Raw genomic sequence first — 22,391 nt, forward strand, 5'->3', positions numbered from 1 at the left:
TTTTAGGTTAAGAACCATTTTAGGCGCTACAAAGGTTGGGCTCTGGACATTATGCTGAAATAGGTATGTTTTTTGTGTAAACATTTCCCCAATAAATCAGGCTTAACCGCAAATCTGGCATTCAGCAGGGAAAAGATTCACACTCCCTGTAGTTGAGAGGTCAATTCAGTTCTGACATGGTGGGGTTTGTGTCTCCTCTTCCAGCAGGAAGTGACAGATCATTCTCATCATTCTCTGAACTGCAGAGAAAACTGGACCCACCAACATTAGGTTTCTCCTTGCTGCATTATAACGATTATAATCTTTTGCATTATCATCATTACATACATATACTGTACTGTATATCTGAATATAGGATTTAAACCTGTATTAATTGATCTTGTGGCTACTTGGGGGAACCACAACGAGCTGTAGACACAACACTGACTTTTTAAGTAGTTCTGATGAATGAGTATACAAATATTTGCCTATTACACGCTCAGCAGACAAGGAGCAACATTATCATTCATTTGGAGTAATTTCTGGCTCCCTGATAAATTAAAGTCCATTATTCACTCTCCATTAGGCTCTCTATTAACTCCTGAGGGAAATATCTGCTTATTTAGCTGCTAAATGCTCCACTGAATGTTCAGCAGCTAGTTGCTAACTTTGTCTGCCTTTCTTTAACATTGTTGGGCTCAGACACACACACACCATCAAACTCTAAGCCCAAGTGATTCCTGAATGTAGGTTTACCCACCAAAAGTAGGCAAAACTACAAAGCTAGCTAGCAGCTAAGAAGTCACAACATGTAAGACAACTTTGAAGTTACCGTGAGGCTAATTTTTACTCATTTGATAAGTGGCTAACTGCTTCCCCACATCTCCTGCACCAAGCTAACACGTCAAGGTAAGACAACCGACAAATCGACCTCCCAGAATGTAAAAGTAATGGAAGATTAAATGTTAGCTAATGGACTGTTCCATCGATAGAAAGTTAATTATTCTGATAATCAATAAATCAGTCATTTCAATCATGCAAAAGTGCCAAAAATTCACCGGTTTCAACTGTGCAAATGTGACTATTTACTGGTTTTCTTATGATGAGCTAAATATCTTTGGGTTTCTGATTGTTGATCAGACAAAACAAGTAATTTGAAGACATAATGTTGGATTTTTTTCTTATATCCGACATTTTAAAATCTAAAAAAGCAATTAATCAAGAAAATAATTGGCACATACATCAATAATGGCATTAATTGTTGGTTGCATCCCTATTACTCAGATTAGTAAATATAATATAATTCCTGAATTTCAAATTGTAATACCTTATACTACTCTTAATTGAAACAAAGTAATCTGCACATTAATCTATTACCAACAGTGGTTGTTAAGTGCTGGGCAGGAGAACGGTCGGTTTATTAGAGCATTTTCACTGAAAACAGCTGCCTGCTGTCAGAAACAAGAGTAATAAGAGCAGTGAGAGTGAACCAGAACAGTAAAGTTGGGAACCATGAAACCAAATAATGAGCTTGAAAGATGCTAAAACACTTTATAGGACTGAGGGAGAACTGCTGTGTCGGATGATAATTCTCTGCGAGTTTGTCACTACAAGCCCCTTTCACGTTACACAAAGACATTTGATCTATTGACAATGTTAATATATTAATTAGTGCAGCTTTAACGTACAGATAATTCCATTTTAGTGCAATTCGAAAGTAGCACCTCGCTGTAGCAGTACGTGACATTATCTACTTGCACAACTAATGCATGGCAATGTTGGCAACAGATTCATTTAATGTATTAATGGTATGTTATAGGATGTCTGTTAACTGAGGTCTGGTCGGTCAAACTGTCTGTTACCTTTCCCTGACATTTGGTGTTTACAAAGTAGGCTAATGCAGCGTTAATGCAGAACCAGGGGAAAAAAAAGACATTGATTCTGCAGCCTGAGTGGAGAATGTCTCGCTCTGACTCTGTTTGCCACATGCCTTCATGTTTCTGCAAGATATAGAAACACATTCATTCAGAAACTCACACGAACAGACTCAGACCCACAGACTGACTAGTGAAGAAAACAACACTTTTAACTTGGAGACTCCACAATGCACAAACCAACCTACGCAAAAACCCACAGCGGCCATTTGTTAGCAGCCTACAGCTTCCCCTTTTTTATGAGTAGTGAAGGAGAGGCGATGTTTACTGCCTGTTAAGCTCTATGCTTCATGAAAAAGCAATGGAACATAACTTCTTATAAGAAAAAAAAAAAATCTAAAATACATATGTTACCCATTAAGGCTGCTTGTTTTAAATGATTAATATATTCGAGTTTGAAACTGGAGCCTAGTGATTGCCTGGTTTTGCAAAGGAAATCAAGGAAAAAGCAAACTGTACTTTGCCTTTGTAACTACTTGGACTCCGTTCATGCTCGACTGCAATTCCTCCCGTGGGGATATGGAGGTAAACCAGAGTTAAAGGAAACCCAGCTGAAACGAAGGGAGGAAGACAACATGATTCATCATATCTCAACAGGAAACACCTGCATAATGTACACTGCACTGTGTTGTGTGTGTGCGTGTGTCTGTTTATCTGTGTAATGTGTATAGGCCTGACAGCAAGTATGTAGTTTACAAAGCACCGCTATACAGCCGAACGTCGCCTGTGCATCCCCCTGTCGCCAGACCTCTTTGACCTTTTCCGTTCTCCTGGTCACAGATAACGAAAAAAAAAAAAAACAACGTACTGTGACAACTAACTTACACTTTGTACACTTGGTACTTGCTACAAAAAAATATAAATATAGGAAGAGAGAAGGAAGCGAGGAGAGAGCTTACGCCTGTAAAAATCATTGTGAAATTCAGAAAGGAAGAATGACACAACGTATTATTTCCCGTCTTTCCACAAACCTCCACAATTTCACAACTCTTTTCATTGGTCAAGCTGCTATAGGAAGACGACATTTACACAAGCTGATAGCTTGATATGAGAACATACACAGTCAACGTTATAGGTCATGTTCAAATAGGGTCACCCAATTTCATAACAAATACACCATTAAATAAAATATATATTAATTTCAATTTGTTTTTTGCTAAATTGACCAACTTTTCAGACATTCCCTGTCACTTTACTTCTCAAGACTGACTACCAGCATAGCGCTTTGCTCCTTTGCACCATGAAAAACGATGTTTAGCTTGACTCCGAAACCATTTACTGTCAAATCATGAGCATGTGATTCTGATCAGCAACACCTGCTTGTCTAATTCACAGGGATCACATGAACATAAATAGCAAAGCCCTCACTCTGTAGAGCTATTCATGAGGAAATTGGGGAACTTCTAGCAACCTTTTGTGCTACCAACAGCTGATTTCCTTGGAAGGGACCTGGCAATAGAGTAAATATAGTCTTTTGAGGTACAACACTGCATCTAGCAGCCATATCGAGGCCATCGTTCTCATGAGATAGTAGCTAAGAACAGCTGATTGTGTCTCAACATGTGTGCGGTTTCTGATATAATTTGGCTTTAAGATAATATCAGCTTAGCTTGTGGGTCAGACAGCAGCTAATGACTACTCTAGGCTTTGAGAAAACATCAGATTTGCACACTGGCAATGCATCTTGAATAAAGCCAGCAGTTGTAAATGTGGTGCATCATGATGTTATCTGTAACTTTGCTAAATTACCCGACTGATTGCACTAACAATCTCCGGGGTCATCAGTTTAGTTAACCTAAACTGATTCTTCTCACGCGTTTCACTGATACATAATTAAAAGGAGCCTAACGCACCTTTCAAACGGCATTTTCTTTTACTGAAAATTCATTGACCTCTGGCACGACTATCTCAATGAGTTATCCGTCACGGTTGTCATGACCATGCATCAGAGGGGGGCTACTTGCATACTGTCACTTCCTGTTGCTTTTTCAACCTGTCGGCCCACATCTCTCATTTCCTAAACGCACACACACACACACACACACACACACACATGCATTAATCAGCATTGCAAAGCTTAATGTCACTGATTCCCATAACTGCAGTCTTGTGACAGGCCAGTCTGGTATTACTGCATTACTCACAGTCTCCCTCTGTCTCTCTCTCTCTCTCTCTCTCTCTCTCTCTCTAACACACACACACACACACACACACACACACACACACACACACACACACGTAAACACTGTCAGTGAGGCCCATTGTCCAGCTCCCCCGACAGTGAATGAGAACTGTGACAGTCAGTCAGCACAAATAAAGACCCGGCTGCACAGCGAACCACCTGACAATAAACCGATTGCTTTAGTGCTGTCAAGATGTCATAACACTACGCTCCACTGCCTTTGGCTTGTGGCACTTTTTAAACTTCCCTTCATCGTACAGTGAACAAGATACTTCCTTCTTCTCACCACCACAAGCATATGGTATACTATATATATCTACAGATTTTGCATTGTTGAATGTCATAAAGTACCTACACTATGTATCTGATTGACTTTGAGCCTGGAACTTTGACCCAAATTGAATGAATCTAGGATTTTAGAATGACATCTCTGCAGCTATAGGATCATAAAAAATCCCTGTCTCCTAGAAAAAATGTTCATATATGACTAAAGTGCAACTGCAAATATATTTTGCTAGAAAAGTAATGCTGGCTGAATTATGTTGACATAATGGGAACATAAAGGGAATATGTTGTTAAAGCAATTTGGCAAGTTGCAAAAATGCTGATACTTTTCCTGTCAGAATATCTGATCTTGCAGTACAATAGAAACTACAGCAATGTTATACTTTTTAGGGTTATGTTGAAGTACTGGCAGCACTCGGTTAAGGTTGGGGAAAGATCGTGGTCTTGGAAAAAGTCAGCAAAGATTTGAAGCGTAACAAGTTTATTAACATTTAAGAAAAACCACCGTCCACAATCATTTACTAACTTAAACCAAAGTGCTTTTGTTGGCTAAACCTTACCACACATGTGATTCAGGATGCGGTCTCCCATGCCAGAGTCCTGCGGCTTGTACTGAGCGATATACGACCGTAGCACTTACTTCGTTGGAAAAAATACGGCCTTTGAAAATAATCCAGGCAGCGATTACACAACGTAATTGGGAGAACAATTTAGTAGTATATTAACGTAATTTCTGTTTACAGCCTCCTGTTTTTTATTTCTTCATCTGGTCACTGCGGGTGTTGAAGAATTGGGAGTCACAGCTTCAGTACCAAACATTCGGCCTGAAATAAGATGTTGGCGATGGCATACGAAAGACAAAAATGACCAAAAGCATCAAAAGTAATGTTGATGATGTGAAAAGCATAGACTTTTGCTTTTTTGTCTTTTGGCTTTATTCTTGCCTGTGTCAGTGTTGCTAGATTCCCCTCAAACCAAGGATAGACTACCAACTAATGGAGCCCCTGCCCCTAAATACACATAGTAGGATTAGTAGGATAGTAGGAACATGACAACATATAAGATGAGATTTCCATCAGAAGACCATCAGAGATTGTGGAAGTTATCCTTTTAATATCTCTGGTTCTATTAGACCAATGGTTCCCAATGTGTCGTGACCCATGGAAGCTGTCGCAGGACAAATCTTAAGGCGTTACAAGATGATTAGTGGGACAGGAAATTAAGAAAAACAATGTTCTTCTTGTCAAACTGTCAAATGAAGATATTTCTTTTCTAACATTTGTGTGACCTTTTCTTTTCCCCTGTGAAATACTGTATAGTTTTGCTTTTACGTCAGGCTGCTAACAGTTGTTCTGATGAGATAATGTAAGAGGTTTAGAGGAAATAAAGTAGACAAGACCATATTCAACTTGTGACAAGGAACTGCAAGTAGACTCTGCTTCATTTTAGGGAACTATGGTATTAGACCATTGCAGACAAAGTTGCAAAACAATGAGCAGCACTGCCTTACGGTAATATTGGATTTACAGGATTGCTGCATTAATGTGAGTACTTTTACTGGTTGGTTATTTAATTTATGCTTACGTTTTTAGTTGAGTTTCCAGAAAATGGACTATCATGATACCAATATTGCGACATAAAATTATATATCCTGGAATAGAGAGTTTTATCAATATCACCAATGCCTTCATAACAGCATCATGTGAAAAAGTAAAGAATGTCATCAGACAAGAGAAATCACACAAACCCGGAGTTCAGACAGACTCAAGTTCAGTTTACTACTTCATCAGTCCGCTGCCTCGTCCGAAAGAACAAAATGATAATGATGATAAAGTTTTTGAATGTTGTTGAAGGATTTGGGGTTTTTACTTTATGTGGACTGTGCCTGTTACGAAGGTAGGACGACAGTATGAACAGATGGCAAATTAACGGAGTGGAAAAACATTAACGAAATGCATATTCAGGACACGGGAGGTCAGTGAATGGTTTGACCTTTGCAGTCAACACATCTCAACCCAACTGGACACCTGAACATGGGAGACGGTGGAGCCATGAGTTAGACACTGCTCGTCATCCCTCTGGTAGAGTTTCAGACAATACTGTATAATCTATCCCAAGGAGAGTATTTTATGTTGGGTTTTCCTCTAATGTATCACCCATCTTGATGTTATATTTGGATATTAACAACACGTCCTATGTGTTCGGTAACAAAGAGAACACACAAAAAAGATATTTGACATTTAGACAAATGGGAGGGCATGATTAAAAAAAATGTATTTGGTTTCCAAAGTTGGTCAGAACCACTCCCTAAATCCATTCTTACTGCAACTAACAATTACTTTTGTCATCGATTAATCTGCCAATGATTTTCTTGATTAATAGTTAAGTCTATAAAATGTCAAATGCTCATCCCAGTTTCCCTGAGTCTCTGGTAACTTCTTCAAATGTCTTGTTTTGTCCGATAAACACTCAATACAATGAAATAAAACACACAAAAAGCATAAAATCCTCACATTTGAGAGACTGGACCCAACACATTTTCATTCAACTTTTATTTTATTTTGCCGACTAATTTTCTGTTGTTTGACTGATCGATTAATCAACTAATCGTTGCAGCTCTATTTCTTACCATGGATGTATCATAAGTATTGGATACCAGACTCAAAGATGGTGCCTGTTCACTCAAATGAAAACTGCTTGTCTGGTACATGAGCCAAAAATGTTTTCAAGCTTCTGGGTTTGCTTCCATGTTGTGCTGCCCACTCAATATGCACAGTAGTGTCTGCTTGGCCCATATACTTTACATTGGGATGACCTCACTAACTCTAAAATTATTTTTCTAGGCTCTTCTGAGGCCAGAACAGCGACAGTTCAATTTTATCACCGAAAATAAAATTTGGCATCGAAAACAAAACCTGAACTGAAAAATGAAACATCAGCGTTGAAACACTTGCACTGGAAAAAGTTATATTGGCACTGAAACAAGTTCCACTGAAAAATAAAACACAGGCATTTAAAAAATTACAATCTTATCCAGTTAATATGATCTTTTTGATATTTTTCAATGTCAATCTTCAGATTTTTTCTTCACGTCTGTCTTTTTTCAGTGAGTTTTTTTGGTTTTTTTACACTGTCACAGTTTTTTTTTTTCAGTGTCACTGGTTTTCAGTTTCAACTTTATGTTTTTCAGTTTCAACTTTCTGTCACTGTTTTGAAGAGAGAGGAGGGCCTCTGCTGGGTCTACGTTACCTAGTATGCCTTGCGGTCCGAAGAAGATATCTGAGGGCGACGGCATCATGGTGGAGATTTAACATGTTTTCAGGCGAGTAAAGTAATCCTGTACGTATATTCCCCATATGCGGTCAGTTTATCCATATAACACCAATTTGTAAATCTGCTGTGATGTTCTCAGAGATGTGAGGAGCTGCTGGCTGTGTGAGACCAGATCCATCATCCCGGGAAGAAAATGATCTGATGAACTGATCTGTGCAGCTCTTAAGTGATTTACTGCCGGCTCTAATGTTTCTGCAGCATTTTAATATATGATATAATTCCTTTTGGAAGATAAATGACATATAAGACATACATATAATGGTGGTCTATGGGAAAAAATGCTTTTTGGGCCGCAGGGGATTTTCAGTGCGAGAGGGCACTGGGGGAAATTTGCAGCACCGTATCCAACTCTCTTATTACATCCAAGGTACTTACCTGAAGATTGAATCAATCTGTGGTAAGTTTCCCTGAACCTCCACCCTAACGTGATCTTAACCGCCTCAATCTCAAGTCAAATTCTGAGCACAAACTGACACTTCACATTGCAGTATCTCTTCCTCTAATCTAAATGTATTACTCATTTTAACCTCACGGCCAAGGGTTCAACTAGCCGCATGTGATGTAAGCATCAATAAAAAATCAAACACCTTAGAAGACTGTAAACCTGTCAAACGCTTATCTGTGTAGGTGTTACATTGCACTGAAATAGCAGATTAAAGCACAAACAAACATCCAAAACAAACTGTACCGCAGTGACACAATGGAAACTGCCTGTTTACCCTGTTGCTATCTATAGAGTGCCTCTTGTGGGTTTATAGAGCGTATAAAAGAGGAGATAAAAAGAGAAGATAAGGTGAGGATGGGCTTGTGATTACTCACCCTGACAAAGTTATCGGGGAACAGCCCCCTCCGTCCTCCCAGCTCACCTTCCCACCATCCTCCGTCATCTCGCCGTATGTTCACGATGATGTCACCCACCGTCAGGCTCAACTCATCGTCCTGCTGAGCCTCATAGTCGAACTCCACCACGGCTTCCACTGGACAGACAGAGCGAGAAACACAGAGAGTCGAGTGTGTTACAATAAAACCACACTGAAAAGGTGAAACATTGCAGAGGTGTCACATTCTTCCGTATTTACTCTGAGGCAGGGCGGCGGTTTTAATTTTGATGATCGTAGTAATTCTATTTATTTATTTTAAAAGTGGAACTGAAAAGGGAAGCCACAGACAGAGCTAACCACACGTAACCCTGCTACAGCAAAAACACTAATTTCAACTGATATGCAACACTGCAGAGAAAAGTAAACTGATTTAACTGCTCGTTGGTGCAATTTCGACTCTGCTATGTCACCTGGGAGTACCCTTGAGGTCTGAGAAACTTGTTGAATTCATTTCCTTCCTCATAAAACACTTGCAAACCAGCCGATTTGAATCTAACGTTGTTCACATCCGTGTTTGCTAACATGCAGTATTCTTTTATCTTCCCCTTGTTAGAACATTGCTACGCATCTTTGTGCATTACCACCACTGAATGTCAATCAGCAAAATAATGTGAATCTCGCAGTAGGACTGTATAGTGCGTCATGCATGCCCAATATAAACAAAACAAGGACGCACTCATGAATGCATAGTGGTCAGAACTCTACTCTACCTTTAATTCCCAACACAGTCTCACATTCTGTGTACAAATAACACTTTCAAACTGCGTGCAGGTGATACGCCAAAGTCCAATTTTACATGCAGGTGATACGCCAATTTAACGCTGCATTTTTTACCATTTCGTGTCTCCTTTAACACCGTTGGTTAGATTTAGGCACAGAAACCACTTGGTCAGGGTTAAGGAAATATCATGGTTTGGGTTAAAACGGTAAAATGTCGTAAAAATATCCGGACGTGATGTAAAAATTTCTGGTTAAAATGCCCAACGTGACGCTAAAGATCTCTGTGGTGGTTGGTCGTCTCGGACAGTGCTCTCCTGCTGCTTTTGCAACTTTTTGCCAACAAATTATCTAGACATCCACCCAACCCGCCTCCTCCTTAGAAGCCAGAAATCACCTTATAAAATAAAAGAAAGTTACACTTCCCTCGGAAGAGTTTGCGTATCATCTGCACGCAAAATTAAACTTAGGTGTATGCATCGCACGCAATTTGAAAGTGTAAAGTCGTGTTACTTGTAGAGACCGGGCTGTAATTCCAGTCAGTTCTGCTTTGCTGGACTTTCAATCAGTAACCTACCATCAATAAAACACAATACTTCCTGATAATATCTCCAGGAAACAGACGGATTACACCGTCTGAGCCACTGGGACACTTTTAACGTGAAATATCTGGGTAAGAAGCATTGAGTTTTACTGACGGTAGATTAACGGTGATCGAAAATGGCAATTTTGCAATTAATTAGTGAGTTAGAACAGCGTTTCTGTTCAAAATGAGAGAAAATCAGCAGCAGACTGTTGAGTATTAGAGAATACAGTTGAGGAAATGCCAAATTTATCCAGGCAACAGGTAAACATGTAGGAGGTTTTGATCAAACTGCATCAACAGCAAATTAAAAGATCAGAAAACGGAGACTTCTTGCTAAAATATGATAAAAAAAACCCCCAAAAAGGACAAGAAGTCTCTCTCTAATAGTTTTCTTATATTAAGAGTCTGGTTCTCCAAGCAGTTATGGTACAAAAGGCCCCGGCAAATATATAAGAAATTAGATAAATAAGAAAAAAATAAGATGTAAGCTGCTATCTAGAAAAATGCCCACAAACACTCTCTTGAACATCGCACACACCAACTCATTCAAACAGACGTCAAAACACCTTGTGACAGCTCGTGCAGCTGCTAATACTTGTAAAAATGTACTGAATGTGTGATATCACATATAGCTTTCTTATCCCTAACCCTTTGAACGCGCACACACACACACACACACACATACACACACACACACATATCGACTGCCAAGGCCTGATCCTTGTCTAAACTGTGTGGGCAGCACAAAAGGGGGTAGGGTGGGGGAGTTTCAGGGGTTGGGTAACCATGGGAACAACAGTATAAAGGGGTAGCTATGACTCAGACACACTGGCTTCCTCCCCAAAGTGAGCTCTCCCTCACGCATACACACACACACACACACACACGTACACATATATTCAATACAAAATACACATTAAGTCACAAGTTTTGAGCACCACAACAACATGATGACACTGACCACAATAGAGTATATGACCACACTTATTGTGAAAGCGGTTGCGTTCAAAGTGGAAGGTCAGGGCGTTGCTGACAGTTTACACTGTGGAGAAAGAGGAAGAGTCGAACTCTCACCAGACATCAGTATTAAACAGACAAAGCAGATGACTGTAGTCCAAGTTGGCCTGGTGCTCAGATGGGGAGGATATGATTCTGGCTTGAGATAACTAGTGAGATTAGCCTGAGACGAGACAGCGACGTGGCACAAATTCCGTTTTTTCTTTCTTTTTTTTTTTTTTGAGCCTCAGCTGTGATGTTTGTGGGGAAGTGGCAGATACCATGAGAGTGGAAGTGGAGAGAGGAGTAAGGCGGGGATAGTTCTTCAGTAAGGAGAAGTGAATTGATAGCTTGTGGCAGCTCTCTTGTAAACCACATACTGTACATCCGACTGGCAGAGCAGGACAACGCTGCAGTCCACCCACCCACGTCAGTCTGAAACACATACACTACCGAAGAAGACGACAGCTTGTGGCTCTGCACGGAACACGTATCAGTGAGTGCAAAGGGTGCAAAGAAGGGTGCAGGTTAAAAAAGCGACGCAAAGGTAGTGCCAAATAGGCTGTCGAGAGGAGCTCTGTCTGGTGGGAGGTTTTGCAGACAGAGTGGAAACTTTGTCTTGCAGAAGATTTACACTGGATATGATTTTGTGAAGCAAACAGTTTCAGTTTATTCTCTATGAGATGTCTAACATGACGGGATAGATGAAGACACATCCTGCACATTTCCAGGTTTATATTTATATTCTGGGGCTCTACTGGAATATCTTTGCACGACTTACAGTCTTTATTTATCTTATACTGGCTCTTAACGCGGCTCCTCAGTTCAGCCTCTGTCTGAAACAGGCCGTTTTAGCTCCTGTCTCTTTAAGGCCTCCCTCTCGATTAGACCAGCCTGTTCTGATTGGTTAGCTTCTGGTAGCCGCCCCTCGGCAGACTTCCAGCGGGTCAAGAGGTTACTTAAATAAACAGTAGTAGCAGGATTTCACCTCTTTTTCTTGTTGTTTACTCAAAATGTCAACTTCTCAAATACATTCTACATGTTCGAGCCAAAATCTGATTCAAAATATGCATGCGAACACGAACACAAACAACTCTTGGAGCAACGCTAGCAACAACGGTTTGGAAAGGACGGCCTTTTGTGGGCCTGTGCGAACAATCTGACGTCAGTTTGATGGGGAAATAAAGGAAACACTGGCAACATCAGAGCAGGCTGGAGCCTCGGCCTCTGGCTTTCAGTGAGCATTTTTACTTATGTTCACCTCAAGTTTCAGAACTTTGACAATGTTTAACACAGATATCCGTTATAACAAAATAACAAAAATTATGATATGTCCCCTTTAAGAAATTTAATATTCTGCAAAGAGAATGCTGGTCGCAATAAAGGAAACAATCTTATTTGTACCAGAAGCCAGTTCACAATGCTGAATTAATTAAAAAGTAATTAATTTGTAATTAAAAACCTTACAGCAAGATTGAAAATTAACAAACATAGAGTACAATTTGCTTATAGTACTTTTTTGATTCTTATTTAAATCTTTGAAAGTTGCTGTGCAATTCTCAGACAATAAAATCCCAGATGAACAGTAGTAATGAGGAGAAAGCATAAATACTCTGTTTAAGAAATAAGCGAATGAGACGTTTTTTCAGTTAAGACTAGTCTCCATTAATATTCTTAATTTTAACATTGGATTGAAAAACACTAAATAATAAGTTACTGTGTAATGTGGAAAAGGTCACACATCTGCCCCATTTACACTGCATATTAACATGCAATCAAAATAACCTATCTTATCTGTATTGGAAAATGCATGTCAGTGGACTGTAATTGGATCAGCAAGACCACATCCAAGGGTAAATGGGCCGCATTTATATAGCGCTTTTAATCCAGAGTGCTTTAAAAGGGACACTTCAACATGTGAACAGGAAGAGCCAGCAATCAAACCACCAACCCTGCAATTATTAGACACCTGCTGAACCACAGCCACCTCATGGTGGCCTGACCTGTGGCCGGCTCTCTACTGGATACAAGAGCAATATGTAGAGTTTGACCCATAGACTGTATATAAAAATGGACATGGCAAAACGTGACGTCACCCATTGGTTTGCATTGGAGCTGGTTTGAAGCCCAGAATTGCTGCTTACAGTCGGTGCCATCTTTTCCATTTGCTGCCAGGACCTTCCATATAATGAGTCTGGAAACATGCCCTGCTACCTTGGACCGAAGCTAACGCTAACTTCCAGGGAACCCCGAGTGGTGCAGACTTGGGCTAATGCTAGCTAACTAGCATGGCAGGTATCATAATCAAGTAACATTAAACTTAGTTAAATATTGCGACAAAAGTCTGACTCAGTGTGTGTCCTGGAGCCGATAAAACAAATGTCAATCATAGCTGTCAATCAACGCCCACATGGCAGACAACTATTCGTCTAAGATACTATTCGTCTTTATTTCTTATTAACAGAACAATAATTTCTGAAATGACCACCAGCACGTTATTAGAGGGCCAGAATTTAGCGATTGAGACCATAATGACTCATCATTATTGACTTAGCATTTAATGAGAGAAGTTGATGCTTTTTGAATGTAAGTCTGTTGGAGCCAGGGACCTAGCGGCTGTCAGTGGTATCGCACTTTAAGGGACTTCCGCATTGCCTTCAATTTCAAGCTGTGGTAGTAAGAAAAAAAATAGTCTAATAAGTTCAAAGGTCACCCAACACCACCTTTACCTGCTGTCTCAAGCCCTGCAAAAACATGGCCGCTTTTCTGGCAAAGGAAATATAAGTAGAGGCCCTACAGCTGAATCATTTCCAATGCAATCCCATGTGGGCAGATTTGAGATAACAACACTTATTAATGCCAGGTGTAAATGCAAAGGTCCTGTCATGATGTAATTGTCCAGATAATATCCAGATACAGATCTCATGCTAATACAGAGACAAACCCACAGAGAACCCATCTGCAGCTCTAAAAGGCCTGTTAGCCTGTTTAAGCTCATTGTTTTAAATGATATGGCCAAGCTTGTTTACTGTATGATTCAATCAATACTTTAACTGTAAAGTTGTTTCCAGAAAAAAAAAAGCTCTAATAAACCCATTGTATGCTACATGCCTAGCACCAAACAGCAGACAAAGTTGGCAACTAGCTTTTGAAGAAAGTCATACACCTAACAGCTTACAGTAAAAGACATTGAATAGTGGAGACCAAAAGACAGAGACAAAAACAGAGATAAAAATAGAATAAATATTGGACATACATTCATCAAGTAGACACAAACACGACTCCAAATTATGCTAACGCTGCTACATGTCTAGTGTGTGAGTTGGCAACTGCTTGCTAATTTTAACTTCTGCAATTTTAAAAGACAGAAAAAATAGCTTAAAACTCAAATATAGCCTCATAGCTAGCTAGCTAGCTTAGTTTCAGGAACATTCTCTAAAAATATGTGGACTATATATTAGTATAATAAAATAGAATTAAATGAAAAATATGTACACATTTACAAGTAATGTTGAACAAACCTGATGCTTAACCAAACTTGAACTTTAACACTCAGTGTTGGTGGTTTTGTATTGCTTTTGTGCGCAAGGCTAAAGATGACAGATAGAAAGAAGGCCTTGAAAAGATAGGGGACGGAATATTTTAAAGCCTAAAGACAAAACAAAACCACTCAAGTGGTCAAGACACACACACACACACACACACATATACAGGAACTAAGACGAGCCTGTAGCCTCCTCTGAACAGCTGCACTCAGTTTAGATAAGAGGAAACTACACACACTCAACTCTGCACACTGGTTTGCAGCAGACCTGTGTTTAGTTGTGGGTACATTTCAGTGCTGTCGCTGATGATGTCAAGAGCAGCTGTGTGTTTCTGTCTGTAAAACATTCACGCTGGACCGGAGCCCACTGGGAGTGAAACCCACCCACTCAAGCTGTGGATCAGATCACAGACTTCAGCAAATTCTCCCACATTAAAGGAAAATTCCACATGTTTTCTGCTCATCACTGTGGTGTTCGCTTCATGCCGGGAAGTTATTTTGTGACAAAGAGTTTGGAATTTACTGCACTGCCTCAAGCTGCATTTTCTGCATCTAAATCCCAGAATGCCTTTGGATAAGAACTTTGTGCATTCATCTCTTTTCGATGTAGGTGGAGAGAGCAGCAGAGGCAACGGCAGCACAGCAAAAGCAAGAGAGAAAGTGAGAGTTTTTCAGTTCCAGTTGAGAAAAGTGAAACATACAGGCTCATTGTATTCTCCTCTGTTAAGGTCACTGTCAATAGAGAAACTAAATCTTTTACCTTACAGTATGTCTCTTTTTACATGAATGTTTGAGCAAAATGGTATATCTCCAATGACCATTAACTTCGGAGGGACTGAAGGTCACATTTTTAGATCTGACACTTTTTTCTCCTCGAAAACTGCAGGTGTGATGTGTCTTTTAGCCTTTATTTTTCGAGTTATCTATGGAAATAGGAACATTAAATCACCAAAACAACAAAATGCAAGGCTACCATTAACAGTCCTACCCTCCCCAGCCAATATAAAAAGGGCCTCACTGTTTGCTAATTAGATGTCTTTCACGGCATGTAAATACATCTTAAATAAGAGGTTAATCATAATAAATACATAGCAGTAGGCAACATGGCAATAGACCATTGCTCTTGTGTGATTGTCATATATCCCTCTGCATTGTGTAGGCTTACGCATATCCTGTCACTTTAACGTAACACAAATTAAACACATTTATATTGGAATATGCACCATGTGGGGGCACTTTTAGGTTATAATCAGGCCCCTTTTCATTTCCATTTGAGTTAGTAGTAGTGTAATTAAGTGATGCTTATTCACAAACAAATTTGCAATTCATTAAATTACCACAGTGTTTACACACTGCCAATCTGGGGCTTTTGAGGCCCCTAACAGTCTTGGGCCCTGGAGCAGTTGCCCACTTTGACCAGTTGGTAATCCAGCCTTGAAGATTGCGTGTACATCGGCTAACTGTGTGTATGAGTGTTTACCTTGAGGCGGCTGTGCATTGTTTGTTTACATAATGAATCAGTGCTGGGAATAAGAAGGAAGTGAATGATACAGGCCTATTTTGCACCAAGTGCTGCGAATATCTTCACTAATAAGGGCATCCAACTGGTCGAGCAAACATTCATTCACGTTACAAAATGTCAAGTGCTTTGCAGAGCAAGTTATCAGAGTCCAAAGGAATGTCTGAGCATCTGATTAAACAGACAGAAAGTAATCTGAAAAAGAAAAAAAGGAAGTACCCCCTCCTGAATGATATCCGTGTAATCTTTAGGCCTATATGCTCTGTTTGGTCAATTGCTCGACCATTAAATCTGCAATCAGCTCATTTCCATGTGTGCGGTAGCGCATTGCTGTAGGAACTGATGGCGCGATGATGAGGAGAATGTCACAGTCAGGCCTGTTTCATCGAAGTCAAGAGAGCTCAAAACACTGTACAGCACAATGGACAGACAGACAGTGAGTGAATGTAAACGTGTCAACATCTGCAACTCATCAATGTGACCCTCCTGAAATCGCACCCGCGCGGCCGCGTTGCACACCCACGCACAGAGTTCTAATCTATTGAATAAAGCATCGGAAACGTGCGAAAATATTGTCCAACGTCAAGCCTGAGTGCACCCTTAACAGCTCGGCTATGCATGCAGCGACGTCAGGGGAGGTGAGGTGGAGAGGAGAGAAGAGGAGAGGAGAGGAGAGGAGAGGGGGAGGAAGGAGAGAGGCTGAACCCTGCGCGCATCTGGACCGGGCGAATTCCTGCCCATCCAGATGCGCAGAGGCGCTGGAGGCTATTTTTGGGCATTCTCCAAATTAGAAGCTGAAAAAAAGCGTTGCGTCTCACCCATTTATGTCTCCCGGTGCGCTGGTAGTGCTGCTGCGGGCTGGTTGGTAACGGGGAAGGTGGTTGTTTCAGGTATATAGAGGGGGTTTGTACCGGATCGAGCCCCAGCCTCCTCCTCGTACTAGAGATCCGCTACAGCAGCGCTGAAACGGGAGGAGCGTCAGATGAAACCATATTCCTTCCTCTTTTTTTTTTTTCTCTCCGGTGACACGACAGAGGAGGCAGAGCGAGTGCCCAGAAAACGGAAAAAGCGCTGATGAACAAATCTCTCTCTCTCTCTCTCTCTCTCTCTCTCTCTCTCTCTCTCTCTCTCTCTCTCGCTCGCTCGCTCTCTCTCTCGGTGCCTTCAGGTGCTGCGCGGAAATTCCGACTTCCCAATTTGCAATGTCTGCGTTTTGGTGACGCAATTTGTGACGGACTTAGAACAGATGGTGGTGACACAATAACCCTCAGTTATGGGGCAGCAGATCTCAATATTGAAAATAAGCTGCTTCATAATGAAAAGTTGTCTTTAGGCTATTGGTTATAATGGCATTTAATTTAGATTTGTTACATTTAGGCTCTTAGAGTGGATGGAAATTTTCTTCTTAAAAAATGCTAAAATATTGGATAATAACAGCAGAGCAAGGCAGGTTTATATTTACTGTATATAGGCTGTAGGCCCTTTGAAAAACTTAAGAATTCAAAGTGCTTTACTTAAGACATAAAGATATTAAGACAAGATGTAAAAGAAACAAATTAGTCAGAAATAATTACAAGGGCTTATTATTTTAGAAATCAAAATGTTTTACTTTTAAAATATGAGGTGAACAACTAGGCTTATAGGCAAGCAGTGTACATAGCTTTATGATTACAAGGCCTACATGATGATTGATAAATACAATAAAGACTTGAGAGAATTTCGGTAAGTCTCACAGATTAGTCTTCTCTATAAATACAGTATAATATAGTTTATTTTGCTCTCTATTGTTATAAAGTGACTTCTCTCAAATAAAATGAACCAGTAAATTTAGTATCAGTAACTTCTATAACTTTTCTGTGAGGTAGTTGAAGTGAGTTTCACTAAGAATGCCAATATTTCCAACAGCCTTTGAAGGTAGCATCTGTCTGAACTCATATCCTCCCACCTGTGTAGCTCAAATCTCGCGATAGCCAAGTCAACGTGTACCCAAGTAGCAATAACCACAGCTTGAAATGAAATGAATGTAGCCAAGGTGGAAGTCCCTGAAAATGCAATACCACTGACGGTCACTGGATGCTGCTTCCAAGAAATCCCTGGCTTCAGTAGATTCAAAAAGCCTCAAATTCTCTCATGAAATACTAAGTCAATACATTTTTTCAATGAGTCATTATGTTCTCAGTCTCTGAATTTGGGTCCTCTAAAAAGTGTGCTAGTGGTCATTTTGGAAATTATTGCTCCTTTAATAGTAGTAATTAATTCATAAACCGAGTCACAATATTTCAGTAAGTTTAATGTTACTTGATAGCGATACCTGCCGTGTTAGTTAGCTAATGTTAGCACAAATCTGTACCGCTCGGTGTACCCGGCAAGCTAGCGTTCGCTTCGGTCCGAGATAGCGGGGGCGTGTTTCCAGAGCGTGAAAGGAAACAACCCGCACTCTTTATTTGGAAAGTCCTGGCTCCAAACGGAAAAGATGGCGCTGACTGTAAGCAGGAACTCTGGGCTTCAAACCAAGTGGGTCCATCTTACTACATGACACACCCGCTTGGTTAGGTTTAGACATTAGCAGTGAGATGGTTAGGGTTTAGGGTTCAGGGGTGTGTGTCATGTAGCATGCTGTTACTGTGACAACATCCAGGAGGGGAGGGGCAAATGTCTGATATACACTTCTCCTTTAAACTGGGTCCAGTGCAAACCAGTGGATGATGTCACACCTTATACAGTATATGCGTATACCCCAACTTTGCACTGAGAAGGAATTACAGTAGTATCTATTCACCCTTAACTCACATTGACTAAATACATTTTTTAGTGTATTATCAGTGTAAACAGATGGTCTAATTGTTTTTTGGGTAGTCCACACGCAAAAATACTTTTGAATTTATAGAAAATCTCATCCAACATACATACATACACTCTCTCTCACACACACATATGCACACCATGCAAAGCCCTGCTGCGTTGTCCCCTCTGGATCAAACCACATGCAGGGGAGAAATGTGCTGGTGGCAGCAGAAAGAGGGCGATGGAAGGATGCAGCGATAGGGGAAAAAGATAGATGAGGAATTTAGATTTTTTTTCACAATCCGCTGTCACTGGGTGGAGTACAGTGAACAGGACAAACTGCTGCCGCACAGACAACAAAGACGATCTGATGTGATGAAATAGTACAGCTCAGGAATGTCGTTCATATGACCTCAGATAGTATTTATCTGTAAATGCCTCTCAGGTATCTATATGACGCAGGAGAGAGCTGATACTTGCCTGACCTTTACTTGAATATGTCAATGATTATGTGAACAATGTTGTAAATCAATATCTATAGCAACTACCTATCCATTGTGTTTCTCCTTATCTGTTTGTTGCTAAATCCAGTAGCCAGTTAGCTTAGCTTAGCATAAAAACTGGTCTGGCTCTGTTGAATTCCACAAAATACACCTACCAGCAACTCTAAAGCTCACTAATTAACACATTATATCTTGTTAATGTAACCCACACAAAAAGCTGGATGTAAAAATGAGGTTTTACGGGTAGTACACTTTTAATTTGCAACCATACATTATGGGGCAGCTTTAGATTTTGTCAAAGGATTTTTTTTTTTTGCTGAGACATACATAAGATTATTGAACCACTCTCATGTCTGTACGGCAAATATGAAGCTACACCCAGCAGCCAGTTAACTTAGCTTAGCATAAAGACTGGAAAAAGGGTGAAACAACTAACCTGGCTGTGTCACAAGGTAATAAAATCTGCCTCTATTGTACAGATTAAACAAGCAAGAGATAAAGTGCTAATTAGTGAGTTGGCGGAAGCTCAACTAATCTAACCGTCCCCTTAACAAACAGATATGAGAGTGAGGGAATGAGATCATATAACTCGCTGCATAAAAAAGCCAATAATCTTACTATTTATGAAAATGTTGAGCTATTCTTTCAATTCCAACATTGGATATGAATCATTAAACCACAAAAATCATACAACTTTACTGTAAATTCCATCACAATTTGTTATTAGTGCTGCAAAAAATTTCTGTCCTAAATTACTTAAATCCAGTGTTGGAAGAAATATTCAGATATTTTACCTAAAGGACCAGTATGTAGAATTTAGGCATCTAGAGCCAGTGTTTGGTTTGTCCGTTTTGGGCTACTGTAGAAACATGGCGGGCTCCATGGAGGATGACCAGTTTCCTCTGTAGATATAAAGGGCTCATTCTAAGGTAATGAAAATACAACAATTCTTATTTTCAGGTGATTATACACTAATCAAAACATACTTATGAATATTATATTCATTTCTGCCAAGTCCATTCCACTAGATGCTACTAAATTCTACATACTGCATCTTTAAGTAAAAGTACCAATACAACAATGCTAAAATACTCGATTACAAGTAAAACTCCTACTTGAAAAATCCCACTGAAGTAAAAGTACATAAGTATTAGCAGCAAAATTATTAATAGTGAAGCATCAGTGTTAGAGCAGCATGTTACTGTTGTAGCTGCTGGAGGTGGAGCTAGTTTCAACTACTTCATATACAGTTAGCTAGTTTAGTCCAGTGGTTCCCAACCTAGGGGTCGGGCCCCTCAAAAGGTTCACCAGATAAATCTGAGGGGTTGTGAGATGATTATTGGGGGAGGAAAGAAGAAAAAACAAAGTTCTGATACATAAATCTGTTTTCAGTTTTTGGACTTTTTCTCTAATCTTTGATTTTTGGTGAAATATTGGATCATTTGAACATTTATTGAAATTAAACCATGTGAGAAGGAAAAATCACTATTTGGTGGAGCTGTTAACAACTCATCTGAAATGTGACCCTGACTACACACTGCTTTTTGTAAGACATCAAAAGCCATAAAGGTTGGAAACCACTGGTTTCATCTTTAACAATGTGTTGCATTTAAAAAGCTTGTTATATTATCCAGTGTGTCAAATCTTCATCTGAGAAGTAACTAAAGCTGTCAAATAAATGGAGTGGAGTAGAAAGTACAATATTTCCCTCTGAAATGTAGTGGAGTGGAAGTATAAAGTAGCAGAAATACTCAAATAAAGTACCTTAAAATTGTACTTGAGTAAATGTATTTAGTTAATTTCCACCAATGCTTAAACCTCTGGAATCATGTCTTTGCACCACTGATGCAAAGTGGCATCAAGGTGGACTGATGGAGAGACCATCCTGTCACCAAAATGTCACAGATTTGATCCCACAAAAGCCAACAAATCATTTCATTGCTCCCGAGTAACACATTAAAACCACTACCCGCAGACACAAGTGTAATCTAAAATGTGGGGGAAAAGCAGTATTAAATGTGGTAACTGATCACACAATTCTGCTTCTTCATAGTTGCCATCATGTCCAGTATGTAAGAGGGACAAATTGTTTTCTCATCCAAGGATGGAGGTTAACTCTCTCCAGAGATGAGAGGTAATTTTAACACAAAGCACCAAGGTGACACCATCTGGGACGGTGTTGCTACTGCATGATGTGCTGAGCCCTAGTTAGATTTTGCCACCTACTGTACATGTGGAAACACACCACAAACGCGCACATAGTGAGAAGTCTCTGTAGTGCAGACACTATTTCTAGCTCTTCTCTCCCTCCCTTACACACATTTGTTGTTCCAGGGCATCTGAAATGTTGTATTCAGGTCAGGTCAAATTAATTTTAGTTACAGTAACTGACTCAAACGGGTGTATGTTCCCACATTTACCACATTATATAATGATTTCCTGCACTACAAGTTTGTACTGACAGATAACTGGTAGGAAACCATCTGCGGTGCCGTTTACAGAGAATGAGATCAAATCTTTTCCTCCTTGCATACTTACAGAGATGTCTCTTTCACTTTCATCTTCTCAATGTATTGTACATCTCAGCTGGATGTACATAACTCTTTGTGGTCCTGCTGATGAGTTTATTTGCCTGTTTGTCAAAGAGGAGTGGATTGTGGGGGGGGGGATTAAAGAAGAATGAAGGGTATAGTCAGTCAAAAGCCTTTACTAAACAGGATTTAACATCTTGTATCAACAATTTAGTCACACCTCGAAGGATTTGTGTGAGAAGAGAGTCACAGGTATTAAACAGCTCGTCTCAAACTCCACCCACTGAGCGAAACCACTGCCCACTTCCCCTTTTTAACCGCTAGTGTCCCGTTTCCAACCGCGGGACTCGGGTCGGTTTACTAAAAAAAACGGTTACCACTGTTGCCATGGCGACGGAGGTTGCCTAGTAACCCACACCACGTTTCAAGTGATCATTTAACCAAAACCATGATCTCCCCCTCTCTGTATTTCACATTATACAGAGTTTTTAAATGTCATGTCGGGAGGGACATTCCCGCGTTGGCTGTTTGAATGCGCACCCAGAGACTTCCACCATCCGAACCGACTAACTTCCGGGTAGCCCTAGCCCAACTTTAATGGGGATAAAATAATTCTG

The 22,391-nt window shown here is 40.1% G+C and overlaps 1 protein-coding gene across 6 annotated transcripts in view; it reads right to left on the bottom strand.

Moving 5' to 3' along the window:
* Positions 1-22,171, bottom strand: part of sh3kbp1 (SH3-domain kinase binding protein 1) — a 44,499-nt gene extending 22,328 nt beyond the window's left edge. For 3 of the 6 annotated variants that reach the window (XM_044338904.1, XM_044338903.1, XM_044338899.1), the window contains exons 1-2: positions 16,775-17,029; positions 8,533-8,690 (exon numbers count right to left, since the gene is read on the bottom strand). In XM_044338904.1, coding sequence (XP_044194839.1) covers positions 8,533-8,690; positions 16,775-16,778 — 162 coding nt within the window. In that variant the 5' untranslated portion in view covers positions 16,779-17,029. Of the gene's footprint in view, positions 1-8,532; positions 8,691-16,774; positions 17,031-21,781; positions 21,876-21,994 lie in introns of those variants that run through there. The other 3 variants (XM_044338900.1, XM_044338901.1, XM_044338902.1) reach the window with 2 other exon arrangements.
* Positions 22,172-22,391: the final 220 nt, after the last annotated feature.

This window comes from Thunnus albacares, chromosome 21 (genome assembly GCF_914725855.1).
Source record: "Thunnus albacares chromosome 21, fThuAlb1.1, whole genome shotgun sequence".
NCBI classification, from domain to species: domain Eukaryota; kingdom Metazoa; phylum Chordata; class Actinopteri; order Scombriformes; family Scombridae; genus Thunnus; species Thunnus albacares.